General features: G+C 36.3%; 1 protein-coding gene across 2 annotated transcripts; it reads right to left on the reverse strand.

Annotated features, from left to right (window-relative positions):
* Positions 1-3,930: 3,930 nt before the first annotated feature.
* On the reverse strand, positions 3,931-11,483 carry LOC117315525. 2 transcript variants are annotated; one of them, XM_033869754.1, is made up of 5 exons: positions 11,377-11,483; positions 9,610-9,746; positions 9,009-9,095; positions 6,708-6,819; positions 3,931-4,237 (listed from the first exon to the last, which is right to left on the reverse strand). In XM_033869754.1, exons 1-5 carry the CDS (start codon positions 11,451-11,453, stop codon positions 4,150-4,152), a joined length of 501 nt encoding a protein of 166 aa, XP_033725645.1. In that variant the 5' UTR covers positions 11,454-11,483; the 3' UTR covers positions 3,931-4,149. The 2 variants fall into 2 exon arrangements, with proteins under 2 accessions (XP_033725645.1, XP_033725646.1); XM_033869755.1 differs by having other exon boundaries at positions 11,331-11,377.
* Between the last annotated feature and the right edge of the window lie 4,552 nt (positions 11,484-16,035).

Raw genomic sequence — 16,035 nt, forward strand, 5'->3', positions numbered from 1 at the left:
TATCACCCTTAAAATTATCCCCTTGCCCTTCATTACCCTTAAAATTCGTCTTTTTAATCATATGAGAGATTCTCGTAATAAGAATGGAAAACAAGAGGCCCTGGGGCCTTAACGGTTATCTGACTCTAAATTAAAACCCTTATATTATTGTAGTATTCATTCTCTGTAGCAAGTACATAGTGGCACTGTTGGCCATGGTGGCCATCTTGGATTTCTGACCGACCCAATAAATAACAACACTTGGTCTGGACCATCTAAGGATAATTTCTGGTAAGTAAGAGCTGAATTCTACCGTTGGAATTTGAGAAGAAGTTTGAAATAGGTGTAATTCAGGAAAACTATGATTGCGCAATCATGTTACAAAATGGCCGCCATATTGCTTTTACGTTTTTACGAGGCCAAAAAAATAACAACACTATGTGGGCTCGCCTTCTTTGACATTCTCACCCATTTCCAGCTCAATGGCACCAATGGAACTGGAGAAGAAGTTTAAAATGTGTTTTTCAAGATGGTGGATATGGCGGCCATCTTGGATTTCAGACCAATCTAAAAAATAACAAGACTTGGTCGGGATCATCTCAGGAACATTTCAGGCAAATTTCAGCCCAACAGCACTGGTGGAACTTGAGAAGTTTAAAATGTGTTTTTCAAGATGGTGGTTATGGTGGCCATCTTGGATTTCGGACTGACCCGAAAAATAACAACACTTGGTCGGGATCATATCACGATCTTTTCGTGCAAGTTTTAGCTCAATAGCACCAATGGAACCGGAGAAGTTTAAAATGTGTTTTTCAAGATGGCGGCTATGGCGGCCATCTTGGATTTCGGACCGACCCGAAAAATAACAACACTTGGTCGGGATCATATCAGGATCATTTCAGGCAAGTTTCAGCTCAATAACACTGGTGAAACTTGAGAAGAAGCTTTAAATGTGTTTTTAGCTCGTCTCTTCGAAGAAGAGTGAGAGCTTATGTCGTCACTCCGGCGTCGGCGTTGGATTTCCAAATGTTAAATTTTTGGTGCAAGTGTTGAAAGGCATAGTAATTTATGGTAATATGGTGCCTGTTGGGGTCAAACTATCCCCTGCCGGAGTTAAACTAAAAGATTTTTTGGAAAAAAAACAACAGATTTTTGAAAATTTTTGGACTTAGAAAATGTTTGCGTTAAGTTTTTGGTGCAAGTGTTGAAAGGTATTAACACATCACTTCATAATTGTACTAGGGTGCTGATAATTGGCAATAGAGTCCCTCTGGGGTTAGACTATCCCCTGCCAGTGTTAAACTAAAAGATCTTTTTGGGAAAAAACCAGAATTTTCAAATTTTTGGACTTAGAATATTTCTGCGTTAAGTTTTTGGTGCAAGTGTTGAAAGGTATTAATACATCACTTTATAATTGTACTAGGGTGCTGATAGTTGGTAATAGACTCCCTCGTGGGTTAAACTATCCCCTGCCGGAGATAAACTAAAATATTTTTTGGGGAAAAAACCAGAATTTTCAAATTTTTGGACTAAGAAAATTTCTGCGTTAAGTTTTTGGTGCAAGTGTTAAGAGGTTTTAATACAGCACTTTATAATTGTACTAGGGTGCTGATATTTGGCAATAGAGTCCCTATGGAGTAAGACAATCCTTCCTGGAGTAAAACTTTAAAAAAATTGGATTTATTCTTTTTAAATCTGTGTTTTTTTTGTTTTTGTTTTTAAATCTTTGGACTGTGTTAAGTTTATATTGTGAGTGTTGAAAGGCATAGTAATACATGGTATTAGGTTCCCTGTGGGGGTTAAACTATCCCTTGCCAGAGTTAAACTGAAATATTTTTTTTGGAGAAAAAACGCATTTTTTTTTTAGTTTTGTGCAAATGTTGAAAGCTATTTAACCCATCACTTTATGATTGTACTAGGGTGCTGATATTTGGTAAAAGAGTCCCTATGGAGTTACACTACCCCTTCTTGGGGTGAAACTGAAAATAAAACAAAGTGAAAATGCTCACAATAAACAATTTATAGCGGTCCACATTTTTCAAGGGAGACAACTCTCATTAGGATAATATTTTGTCAAAAAATTGAAGAAATATGTCCAAAAGCAATTACATTTGTATTTAATATATTCATTTAATCTACAACAGCATAGCTTGTCTCCCGAATGTTTGTCAATAAATAATTTATATATAAATAAATTGGTATGGTTTTGAAAATTGCATGAATTCACAAAGCATAATCTGATCAAGTAAACAATATAAATATTATTAATGCAATTTGCGAAACCATTCCAATTAATATATTTTAATTATTTATTGACAAACATTTGCGAGACGAGCTATGCTGTTCTCCAACAGCTCTTGTTCAAGATGGCGGCTATGGTGGCCATCTTGGATTTCGGACCGACCCGAAAAATAACAACACTTGGTCGGGATCATATCAGGATCATCTCAGGCAAGTTTCAGCTCAATAGCACTGGTGGAACTTGAGAAGAAGATTGAAAAGTGAAAAGTTTACGGACGGCGCACGGCGGACGACGACGGACGAAGCACGATGGCTATAGGTCTTCGGGTCAGATGACCTAATAAAACTACTGCAAACAGTGTTCATTATTATCATATTGTTTATCCACGATTGACACAAGTTTTCATAGTCTTTGTCACGTTTCTATGCGCTTTTTAGATAATGCATGCAGCTGTAGGCATGAATACAGGTGAGTGAATGGTGTTCAATTAATCAATATCTTGATATTGACAGCAGAGTTATCACATCCAGGCTGACATCCATTCTGTGAAAACAGCAGAGCTCCAGGATAACGAGGATGACGATAATGGTAGATCACAAGGCCCGAAAATGCCTTGACAAATATAAATACTTGGTACAGAACCAAATGATATAGACGATCGGGTTTTCAAACATTTGACAGACTTATTTTTTAGAATGATTAGTTCTTATTGACAGGCAATAATCTAAGCTGCGGCAAAACTTGAGTAGTGCGATCTGACCTTAGGTATTTGTAGGCCTAAAAATAAAGACTGAATACCATATACATATCATGTACAGTTTTATTTCTGATATATTATACATGCGGTTTTGTTCTTTCATAGCGTTAAAAACTGTAACACGACTCTTGTGTTTGATTTGGTTTGGTTTATTTTGTTTAACGTCCTATTAACAGCTAAGGTCATTTAAGGACGGCCTCCCGTGCGTGCGACATGCATGCGTGTGCTGAGTGCGTATGTGTGTTTTGGGAGGCTGCGGTATGTTCGTGTTAAGTCTCCTTGTGATAGGCCGGAACTTTTGCCGATTTATAGTGCTACCTCACTGAAGCGACTCTTGTGTATACGAAGTGTTGTGTCTGCATGTATAGTGTCGAACATTTGAAATACCCAATATAATACGAAACCTGTATAGGGCGCATTTGACCGGGTTCGACTGTCATGTTCTTTATGCTTTTTATATAAATGTTGTATACAATAGTTTTTTCTAATAAAATCTCGTTTTTTTCATCTGCTGTGATTGCTCTATCCTTTCTATATACAATTCTTCCTTTTTCAATAGTTTTATTCTTTTATTCTAATTTTTGTCATTCTTAACCATTCTTATATATTTGTATAAGTATGCAAAAAAAATTCAGAAGTTTTCGAAAAAATGCTAACTTTGTTGCTTTTTATCCAATGACTAGGCCAACGTTCAATATTTGGTGGTGAAAATCTTACATTCACTATGTTATAGTCACTGTAAGGACACTATTTTATATGTTCAATTCTAGAGAGGTTATGGAAAAGAACAGGTTTGAATATATTGTCAAATCTTGACTTTGCTAGAACACATTAAATAACCATTTTTTACATGCTCATACTGCGAGCGCCATATATTTTCTATATATCGGCTGATACTTTTGTATCTGACAGATACAACACGCGATTTCTTCATATAACAAAGAACAAGTTGCATTTTTGCAAAATCACATTTATTGTACGTTACCCGATAGGACATGATCTAACAGTAGCATGCCATCACGATAGTGACTAACTAGCTTTACAAGTTAATGATATATGGACCAAAACCATGCGAATCTCTTTATCACTATCAAAGCCCACACATTCACAGTTGATCAATGCCACACGGGTACCGATGTAATTCGCCAACTATGTGTTGACGAATATTTGCCTACATTAGATGGTAAGAGTTATAGGCCGTTCTAGGTGTTAATTTGCAAATCTCGATCTGGAACACGGTTGGATCTGCCCTGCAGGACCTGGAAAAGAAAATATGATTTTACAAAGTACGCTTACATCAAGAAAACGTCCATATAGCCAGCTAGCCGAAGGTAGGTTAGCCAAAGGTAGGTTAGAGTGTTTATTAACGTGAAATCCTTTTGTTACACGACACAGTTCCTCACCTAAGTTGATGTATGACACCTACTTACCTAGGTAAACTCATGCCCCAAGTATTACGTTACAGTTACAACAGCAACACTATATAATTAATGTAGTTGATGAAGCCGGGAGAAGTTAAATTTCGGATGGAAGGACAGACACGACATTAACAACTATTCCCCGCTATTTTATACACAAGTCAGGGTTTGGTTTGGTATATTTTGTTTAACGTCCTATTAACAGCTAAGGTCATTTAAGGACGGCCTCCCGTGCGTGCGACATGCATGCGTGTGGTGCGTGCGTATGTGTGTTTTGGGAGGCTGCGGTATGTTCGTGTTAAGTCTCCTTGTGATAGGCCGGAACTTTTGCCGATTTATAGTGCTACCTCACTGAAGCATACTGCCGAAGACACCCAGCAGCAGACCCCACCAGTCAGGGACAAGACTTACAAGCATTATTGTAAATATTGTACATGGAAATGTCGACCACTTGGAAGAAAAGTCCTGTAACTCAGAGTGTGATCGACTTTAAATAAAGTATTTTATTATTAATAATCATAAGTTTACAGCAGTTTGATATACTGTTACTCGCTCGCTGTTACTATCCTGTCAAAAAGATACTCGCCGTTTACTGCCATGCAATGGTGACAAGAGGTACCATTCTTACGCCTAAACTACAGGGCATATAGACGACCAATATCAGTATCTAATATACATTTTACTGTGTAATAATATTGATGTGATCAAAAATATTAAAAAAAAATGTGAGGTTTGTTTCCGCGGCTTAACTACAACATTAAAGCCAAATACAACTTTCCTGGAAATTCGTAATTTTCTATTTTCTCCAAATGGGTCAGCAATAACTAAAACGTGTACCACATTATACAGTAATGTATATATGTGCATGTGGGTTAATGTTGCACGTATAATTAAACAATACAAAAATCTTTATATTTTTAAATAAATTAAGTATTTGACGATTTCCTCATCAGTTCTGTTTGTTTTCTCGACCGGATTTTAATGTTAGATGTCCAACGTCCTTATCGGGATGTTTTCGTCGGCACTAGTGTTCTCGCATAGTCACGTGACCGACACGAATGACTTCATTTACACTTGGTCAGTAAATATTGCAAAAACATCCGACTAACGTAATTTTTCGTACATACAAACGTAATACAATTGTTTATCGTTCTTAGAAAGCGAGGAAAAGGGTTGTACATTCTATTTATTCACATACAGTTACATATTGGCGTTATAAACTGGTTTTAATTAACGAAGTGCCGATAAATTGACCACTTTTAAAATAATTTTAACGATGTTTTGTCATTTTCGTTAGAATGTACAGCACTTTTCGGTCTCGTACAATTACATTCACGCTCTTATCTGTTTCATATGTATTGAAGCCTTCGTATCAGGCAGTGCAGACACAACACGAGATATGTAAAAAAAATATGATGTCATCGGAATGTACAAGTTGTACCATAATGATATACCAAAATTAACACACTTTACCTTTAAAAGCCACAAAATACTCCAAAAGAAATGTTTACATTTCAGGCGCATACGTAACAAATCATCGCGAAACAAAAATTGGAGGAAAGTGTGTATTTATGAAAGTATACGGGAAATTCCCAAAAATAACTTTGTCCGACAGACGAAGTTTCTATGCGAAATAGTCCCATAATGCAACGGACGAGTTATCAGTCTACACAAAATGGTGGACTCCGAATATGTGAGCCTGCCAAAACAAAGACAGATCCTGCCAAAACAAAACGTAAAAAGGAAAAACCCGAGTTGGAAATGATTCGTTGGAACTAAGCGAGAGAAGAAAAGGGAATAGACTCTAATTCCGATTTTGTCGAACGTCTATTGGATTGCTTGCTAGCTTTTGAACATTGTCAAATGCACCGATCTAAAATATTTAGATTTCTGTTTCTTTCTTTTGTACAGTTATTACTTGAATATTATGTTAATGTTAAAATGAACATTATTTGGTCAATTTTACGTATTCCCAATATCTAAACAACGGCCATGTCTGACGTAATTAGCAGTGCACGTTGTTATTACCTCGTTCCCGGCTCCGTGACAAATCTCGCGATACATGAATGCAGCGAGTTATTTCTATACACTGATGTCTCAAGGACTACCCGGTCAAGCGTCTAGGCCAGTGGCCATTTTAATGTTAAGAGAGCGTGAATGAGCATCTTTGGATTTTCATTAATACATATGTGCAACTAAAATTTAAAGTTATTTGGGAGTATGTGGCTTTAATATTGAGGTAAATGTTTTTGGGAAAATACTTATTTCAGTATGGTACCATACAAATATAATGTACTGGTCATTGTCTTACCCATAGTTCAATCTGCCAACCGCTGCGAAGTCTTTAGGGAACGGAATAACAAACCCAAGTTTGAACGAATACAATGTCTTTGGTCTAAAGCAATCCGCCGTAGCAGCAATACCTGTAACAAATACAAAACAATTTTTTAATTATATTCATCAAAATAGTCGGATAGGAAGTGACTGATGAGTGCAATAGTTTCATACAGTTTTGTGAAGTTTGCATAATCGTTATCACGTACCGACACCTGCGCTGTATCAATAGTGTACAGCTTTAGGCTATTGATACAGGTGAATTAATTGTGTTCAAGTAAACAATATAAACAATACTATTTCGATTCATTTTGTTGTTGGGATTAACATAGACACCATGTACGCTTTACGCTACCATGAAGTTGAAAGCGAAACTTTCCGTATTGATGACGATGATGATGACCTAGAAACATGCGTTGCTGATCGCGAGGCCTGTGAATGCCTTGAGAAATAAAAATCATTTGTTCAAAACCAAAATGGCAATTCGTTAAAACCGGGTTTGACTGTATGTCATAGATTATGGAACAGCCGAATTGGTAACTAACTCTAAACAAGAAATATCTTTAAAAAATATAAACGGCATAGTTTTAATGCTGGTGGTTATAAACGAACTAATGCGTTTCCGCACGGATAACAAAATTAGATCAGTTTGAATCATTTTTGGTAATAATAAGACTGCTTTTGAAGCAGGAATATATATCCACTTATTTAGCTTGCATTCAATCTTAACTTTGTTTCGTTTTTAACTGCATATCTGCATTTTGCATTTACCGCTACATTGACCAATCACATACTCCATCTTGACCAGTAACGCCACCTGTCGCGTGTATATGCAAGAGGGGTTGTTGTTCCAGTATCAACATCCCGCATGTATATATATATGTTCATTTTTGACAACTGTTATGCTACGATGTACTTTATCTTTTTTAAACTTGGAAAAAACAGACATATTTTTGCATTTCTAATGTCATTCTCTCCGATTTCAATTCTTAGCTCACCTGCCAAAAGGTCAACTGAGATGATGCCGTGGTGCGTCCTTCTGTCCGGCCGTCTAGCGTCGACTTTTTCATTTAAACAACTTCTTCTCAATAACCAAGAGTCACAGGGACTTGATATTGGGCCTGTAGCATGCTTGTGTGAGGGCTACCAAATTTGTTCAAATAATGACCTCGACATCCATTCAAGATCACATGGGTCAAATGGGCTAACTTCTCGATAACCAGGAGGCCCAGAGACGTCATATTGGGCCTGTAGCATGCTTGTGTGAGGGCTACCAAGTTTGTTCAAATGAATGACCTTGACATCCATTCAAGGTCACATGAATCAAACAGGATATAATCTTCAAACATCTTCTAAATAACCAAGAGGGCCAGGGACTTGATATTGGGCCTGTAGCATGCTGGTGTAAAGGGCTACCAAGTTTGTTCAAATGAATGACTTGACCTTCATTCTAGGTCACATGGGTCAAATAAGCCACATGTATAAACAACTTCTCAGTAACTAAGAGGCACAGGGACTTGATATTGGGCCTTTCGCATGCTGATATTTGAATAAAGAGGTAATCCGCATAGTATCTGTAGAAATGACCTCGATCAACTTGCTGTAGAGCCAGATGAGCGATACAGGCCCAATGGGCATCTTGCTTTTAAAATGCAGTCATGAACTACATCAATGCTCTATTGAATGTGCTTGCCTTGCGTATGCGTACTATTGATGCGTACCAAGTGAATTTGCAATGGCCAAGGGGCCATAACTCCAGCACAAAAAATGAATTTTGACACGGTGTTAAAACTGGATACATAATATATGATAAAGCCGCACCTCAAGTAACATATTGGTATGGCAAGTGGTAGCGAAAATAAATCCGAAACTATTAAGAGAACTCCTTATGTGCAAAAGGCAATAACTCAAAAAAGTGGAATATTGACACAGGGATCGAGCTTTAAATAATTGTGGCAGATATACATGCTAAGTAACAAATTGATGTTGCAGGTGGTAGGGAAAAAAGTCCGGAAAACAAATGTGACAGACGCCGACGACGACGGACAAGTTGATCCAAAAGTATCCTACGTGCTTCGCATGTGGCAAAGTATGGTAGTATTGCAACCACTATATTTTGTATCGTTGAATTTTATAGTTACACTTTTAAATGATTTCGCTTTCGTTTTATTTATGTTCTCTTATTATTATTATTCATATTTTTGAAATATAAGGTAAAAGTCTAAAAATAAATCATTTTAATTATACTGCAGATGCTATTGCGTACCAAATTACTCACCTTTTAGTTCACAGCAGATTATTCGCTCACTGCCCATCAGCACAAAGTCGGGAGGACACTTCAGTGATTGTGTTGGATCGGCTTCCTCTATCGTAAAAACACAGTCGTTTTAAAACTTTTTCTGCATAAATAGTAGGTACATAGCCTTTATATTAGTAAACGGTGCAGATGTAGAAGGCAACAATATTACGCATTATCTGTAGTCAGTACAAACAGATCAAGTGTTATAATTGTGACAAAACAATTATTTGGCTGGTTAGGAAAAAGGAGGTGGTTGGTTTTGTGACCATTTATCTTGCATATTTTATATTTTATTTATACCTGTCGTAGGTTTTCTTAGCAACAGTGAAATTGGAAATTCGCTAAGAGAAAATTGCTGGGTACACGACCAATTACTGGATTGTCCAATTGATAATATCCAAAGCATTCAATTTAACATAGTTTATTGCAAACAGTACTAATTGCAAAATAAACATCCGTGCCAAATGAATTGAAGGAAATCCTGAACCATTCCTGCAAAGGTATTGCTATTACTATTTTATATCATAAAACTATCGTATTTGACGGCTGGGAATACAGCGCTTACTATAATATCACTCACCTAAAATTACACATTTACCAATAGGCGCAGGTGCCTTCCTACACGAGAACAGGAACTTTCCTATGGCGGGATCAAATACAGCACTGGCGGGGATCGTATTTTCTGGACAGTTTTCAAAAATGTTTCGTTTCGGTTTTCTGAATCGAGAAAGAAAGTAGCAAATGCGTCAATCGAAAATGATATTAGTTAATGACACATTGATATATTTATTAAAATGTCCTTTGTGATTTAACTCTAAAAGCTTCATGTACTCTGTGGATAGGAATAGTACTTAAATGATGTTATCTATTGATAGAACGTTCAATAATACTTAACCAAACCACAAACAAATGCAAATTACCGAAATACCTAATAGGTCGCCCAAAACTGTATAAGCGTTACAAAAAGATCTATTAAACTATCTGTGAAATAAGATATCTTGACAAGATTTTGTTAATTTGAACTAGATTTGTATCACGAGGGATAATTAATACCCCGTAGGTTTTCTTCATGGACTTGGTTCAGATGAAATGTGTGAGACCTTGTATGCACAACTCCATGTCGTACTGATCATAAATGTAACGTTTCGCAATAGTTCCGGCTTACCACAAGGAGACTTTAAAAACACGAAAATACCACAGCCTCCCAAAACACACATACGCACTCACCACACGCATGCATGTCGCTTGCACGAGAGGCCGTCCTTAAATGACTTTAGCTGTTAAAAAGACGTTAAACAAAATCAACCAAAGCAAACCAAATGTAAAATTTCGGGTTAGTGATTTGGTTGAAGTTGACCGGACAAGCCTAAACCAATTAAAAGCTGGCGGCCGTTTTATATTTTGCATCTTTTTTGTATGCACAGCTACATGCCATACCTGTCATCAATAAAAAGTTTCGTTAAAATCCGGTTTGTACTCGAGTAAGTGTCAAGCCACAAACCAAACAGAAGTCGGTGGCCAGTTTGAAAAAACGCATTATGGTAAAATAAATCGGGATGCACAACTATGTTATACTAATTTTGCATACCAACTTTTGTTGAAATAGGAACAGCACTTTAGTAGATTACGGGACGACGGATGGGCAGACAGGCGGATTTCGGTATACCATTCATAACTTTGTTACGGGGGTAGGGGTAAAATAATAAATCTTCCTGACAATTGTATTTCTGATCGACAATCATTCTTTGTGACATCATCCAACTGTCGGTATACTGTGGGAACAAACGTTATACTCCTTTTTGCCTACGTGTTGTATTCATACAAGTCTGATGATATAGAAGAGATTACGAGAGCAGGCAGATACAATGTTCTTCAATGATACATAAAAATGTACCAAAGATGTGTAACCTTGAAATAATCAAACTGCATATAATATTAAATGGTAATAAGATATTTTCGTTAAAATGATGCTTACGCTTATTAGTGTTCAATGGCCTATCAAAAGGATTGAGAAAACTTAATAATATCAAATGGTTACAATCCCTTTTAAATTTCAAATACATTGTATATCAGTTTGTCAGAAGGTCACCGTTTCAGTTTAGATATTTAAGTAGGCAATTTTTTTAAATGGCGTTCAGGAAAATGTATCTAAATCTGATTATAAATAAACTGATTATTAACGAAATTAGTCAAACATGAACGATTATCATTTCCGAACAAGATGAATATACTAAAATAATCATTTATCTTTTTGTTAAAATGTTATAAAAAGTATAAATAAGAATAAATAAAACTGAATACTTTTGTAACGACAAACTCCCTCGCTTCTCCATTCTCTTGTACTTACACATGAGCCGCCGTGGAGCTGCCAAAGGCAACAACTATTGCCACCAGAAGATAAACACACATCACATGACACGCCATGATAATGCTTTGTTGCAAATACAGGCAAACCAGCCGTTTTATTGCAGGAGCTCATAATGTATGCACATGACAAATTCCTTTGATATGCATGCAAAAACCTGCAGGTTGTACCTGCTGTTAACATGATTACTATAGGAGCGACTTAATTAGGGATATTGTTTTTGTCTTTCCCGAACAGCTTTTTATCACTTTGTCTTAATTAACACTGTCTCACTATAAGCTATGGGCCTTCATTTGAACGTTCATCCCTGTGGGTAAGGCGTTGGTTTCTGTCCCCTGAGAGAGAAAAAAAACAGTAAATATCGGTAGAAATCACTCCTGGTTAGGACTCGTCTGTTTTTCATTGGGAAGACTGATTCGCCCGTTGTGGTTTGGTTTAATGCTGTTAAACGTGATATTAGACATTTCGCCTTCGACACCAACTCAGACACGGCCGACATGAAGGGTCGTTTAATAAGTCTAAAGTATTTTTTCTGTATTTTCGTTTTATCGTTTTTACACTCCTTATTTTGGTTTGGTTTAGTATTGTTGAACGTCCTATCATTCAAGGTCATTTAAAAAAAAAAAAGCAGCATCTCTAAGGTAGTGAGTTGTTGAACAAAGAGATCCTTTCACCAGTAAATCAAATTGGGCATGGGATAATGCGAATTGAGAAACCAACACTGGGAGACACGAATGTACTAGTTTTTTCATATTTTCTACTAATTCTGAAATTTTCACCAATTTTACCAAAAAAGATCTAATTTAACCCAACCCAGTCCATTTTTTCAGCATCGTATCTAATTATGAATTTTCATGGCTAATTTTCGACGGTCAAAGCTAGTTCTGTGAATCATATCCAATTTAACATGACCACCGTCTAATTCTATCGAGCTATCTAGAAATCATGAACTTTACACTATTTATTTCATGACTATCTAAAAGTTTCCCCGACAGTCTAGAAATGTCCGACAGGGTCTATTTTGTTCTCCACTGACGCTAATTCTGCTCCTCGAATCTAATATTGACGGAGCAATCCAGTTTTCGTGAAAATCGCCTAATATTAAACGTCATGACGAATATTGCGAGATTCGCCTCGGGCGGTTCTGTCGCGCGGCAATACCAGCACTGCCAGCCGTAGACTACTTTACCTGGACAGCAGCCATCCGTGACCATCGAGTCCCGCGGCTAGCCTCGACTTGGGAGCGCTCAGCCGTGAAGCGGTCCTACCATAATCACCTATACGGTGTCGGTACCAACTCGAATTAAGTGTTCAAGCTATAAATATGCGATACATACACGATAAGATACATACATTATGTATATCACATGATGTATATCTATATTTCTGATATCACATACGATACATTCACTTTTTTTGCAGATTGTTCCAGTTAAATTTTCATTAAATGTGCTGCATGTACATCAATATCATAAGACACCTGAAAAAATGAAAGTATTACATTCACAATACGACGATTACATATTTATTGTTATTCAATTGAGGCAAATTTTGTATCAATAAACGATTAAGTTGCGTACTTACCGTACGTTTAAATCTGTTTTTACCCCAGAATCATATATATATACTGTTGTAAATTTTAAGCATAGGCAAACGTTAGCCAAGTTCCGTTGTGGTAATTTGAAATTGAAAATAGAGACAGGCCGGTATTCTCGTCCTCCCTTAGCATTACATGAGAGGAAATGTATTTTATGTCAGTCAGGATTAGTAGAAGACGAGCGCCATTTTTTAATTGACTGTGAGTTTTATTCAGATATTAGGCGAATTTTATTTAGTGAAGCAAGCAATTATTGTCCAAACTTTTTAGAATTAAACCCATATGAACAATTTCATTATCTTATGACAAGTGATGATCTTCAGCCTATTTTAGCTTCTTCACTCTATCTGATGTATCGCAGAAGATCCTGTTTTACCTATATTTAACAGAACTTTTTACTATATTGTGTCTCATAAGTCTGGATGTGAATATAATTTTAATGCAACTTGTAAAGTTTTTATGACTTCTACTGTATTTTATATATCTGTAATATTGACACGTGACACGTTAATAAAATATTTTGTATTGTATTGTATTAATAAAAGAAAGAATATTGTATCGAAAACCTCTTGTCATCCACTTCACAAGGACACCTGGACAGTTGTTGATTACAAGGCCTGGGGCATTTCTAAATTGAACCTGCTGGTTGGCTCCCTGCCTTAGGCGAGAGCACAGGTAAATCCCCGCCCCCTTTTTGGGATGAACTATAAGCTGGTTCTGTATTTAACATGACAAGTATATTAGTCCTACAATATAAGACTTCGAAGGTACAAACGTTATCTTTTACGTTTATTGTCGGGTATCAACATTTTTGTTATTTGCCGAACCTCTAAGTACATCTTCTTTGGAACAGATGCCTGCATCAGAGACCTATATATCCACTATATACGTCCCTGGTTAAATATAGAGGAATATTGTAATTAGCAATGGGTTACACTATCCGAGCTCTAATATATACAAGCTTACTAATAAGAAAATTTGAAACTGTATGTATCACATCGATGAGATTAGAGACTTGTGATATACAAGTCTCTGATGAGATATAGAAAAACAACTAAACTATAAATCCTATATATATAGTTTCTCCGATATTCTATAGATGTTTCTTACTGAATATTGAACTGTTTTTTATTATCCATACATTTATAATGACGCCGAGGGTATAATATGTATGCATTTCATGTAACATGTTGAAACCGACTTCTCTGTGCATATTTTGTTGTGTATAGTGTGACCAGTATAGTCATTATGAATCAAACATGAAATAGAAGATTTGTAAAAAAAAAAAAAAAAAGATGTGTTGAACTATCATGTCTTACGTTTGACATAAAGAAAACAACTGTGTTATATAATAAAATCTTTCAATTCAATTCAATTCATTTATTACTTTAAACCTTACGGTTTATCAGTAGTATTATCAGCAAAGCGTCGTCGTTCCAAGCCGATGTTTTTAATTCAATTTGTGAAACACCTGATAATAATAATATGTTTATAATATGTACTTATGGGCCGTATGGCCTAAAGTCAATAAAGAATTTGAAATTTGATAAAACGTTTCGTGTTATTAAAGATATTCTTTCCTTATATATGATCAGTGATAATCCTATATAGCTTTATGGATTCGTACGTGCTAACTTCGGAATAACATATATTGATATCAGAGAATTTGAAATTGTGTTTTACAGCACGTTCTAGATATCGCCTGAATTAGCTGTTTTTGTTTTCACTCTTATCAGTTTCTATGTTTGCAATATGACTACACTATTGTATACTCCACACACCACTCATTCATTCGATATTACCGCTCAGAAATGTCATAACATCTGTATCGTCATTACATTGTATATTGATGCTGTCTATCTTTCGTTAAATTGCATTTTAAAAATAGTGAATATAAAGAATTGTATTCTGTCATTTTCAACATGCTTATAAGTCGTAAGGATTGAATTGAATAAACATTTTAAACAAAAAAAGACCGGTCTATAATCCTTTAATTGATTCGATCGCTGTATAGAAAACCAAGGTACCGTTACAAAAACTAAATTGTACGGGTTAATGCCGGGGGCTAAGATCTCGCAGCGGTTGCTATGACTACTCTGTGTGTCAAGCGACCGCGATCTACTACCTGTTCACCTGTCGACACGGGTGACCAACTCAGACTTTTTATCTATGTGATGAGAAAAACGTCCGGATTACTGCTGGAATTTTACTTAACTAACATTTCGTTTCCGATATGGAGCTCCGGATTCGGAATCAGAACTTCCGGACTTGTGAGTACAAATATAACGTTACGGAAATTCGTTCCCCGACATTTCCGTCGGGATTGTGAGTTTTACGGACTATCGGCGTCCAGATTTAGCGGGTCAGCTGTATTGGTATATATAACAGAAATACAAACACAAAGTGGAGTACGGGTTAGATATATACATATTATGTACAATTTGGATCTCATGGGATTCGAAAATAACCTACACATATTATACATATGATCCCCCCCCCCCCCCCCCCCCCCCCTACACAGAACAATAGAATATTTTCACTAAATACATATACACATACAAAAATGTACATGCACAATTATATTGATATTATCAAAAACACGTTCATCTTAATAATACCGTCAGATATGTCATATGTCTCCGATACCGTGAATCAAACGTTTGTATTCAAACTTGTGATGTACAGTGGACCCTCGATAATCCGAACACCTTCGTTCCCAGTCCAAACCGTCCGGATTACGAGTTTTCCGGACTGCCGAATTTCGTCTACCAGGTCAAACAAATTGTCGTGTAAGAGTTATCTCCCTTGATTACATACAATCCGGGACGTTTCATAAACACGTCTAATTGTCAGACTTTTTAACAATAAATATACTTATGTTTCTGATATGATTTTTGATTTCTTTTGTAGAAAGTAAAAAATAAACTTTGTTTTTAAAAGAACATGTAAAGTGAAAGTTGTTTTATTTATAGCGGGCATATGTGTCCTACAAACACCACACATGTGTCACGTCCCGGAGGTTCACAAACAAGTAGAAATTACAA

The sequence above is a fragment of the Pecten maximus genome, chromosome 17 (assembly GCF_902652985.1).
Source record: "Pecten maximus chromosome 17, xPecMax1.1, whole genome shotgun sequence".
In the NCBI taxonomy this organism is placed as follows: Eukaryota; Metazoa; Mollusca; class Bivalvia; order Pectinida; family Pectinidae; genus Pecten; species Pecten maximus.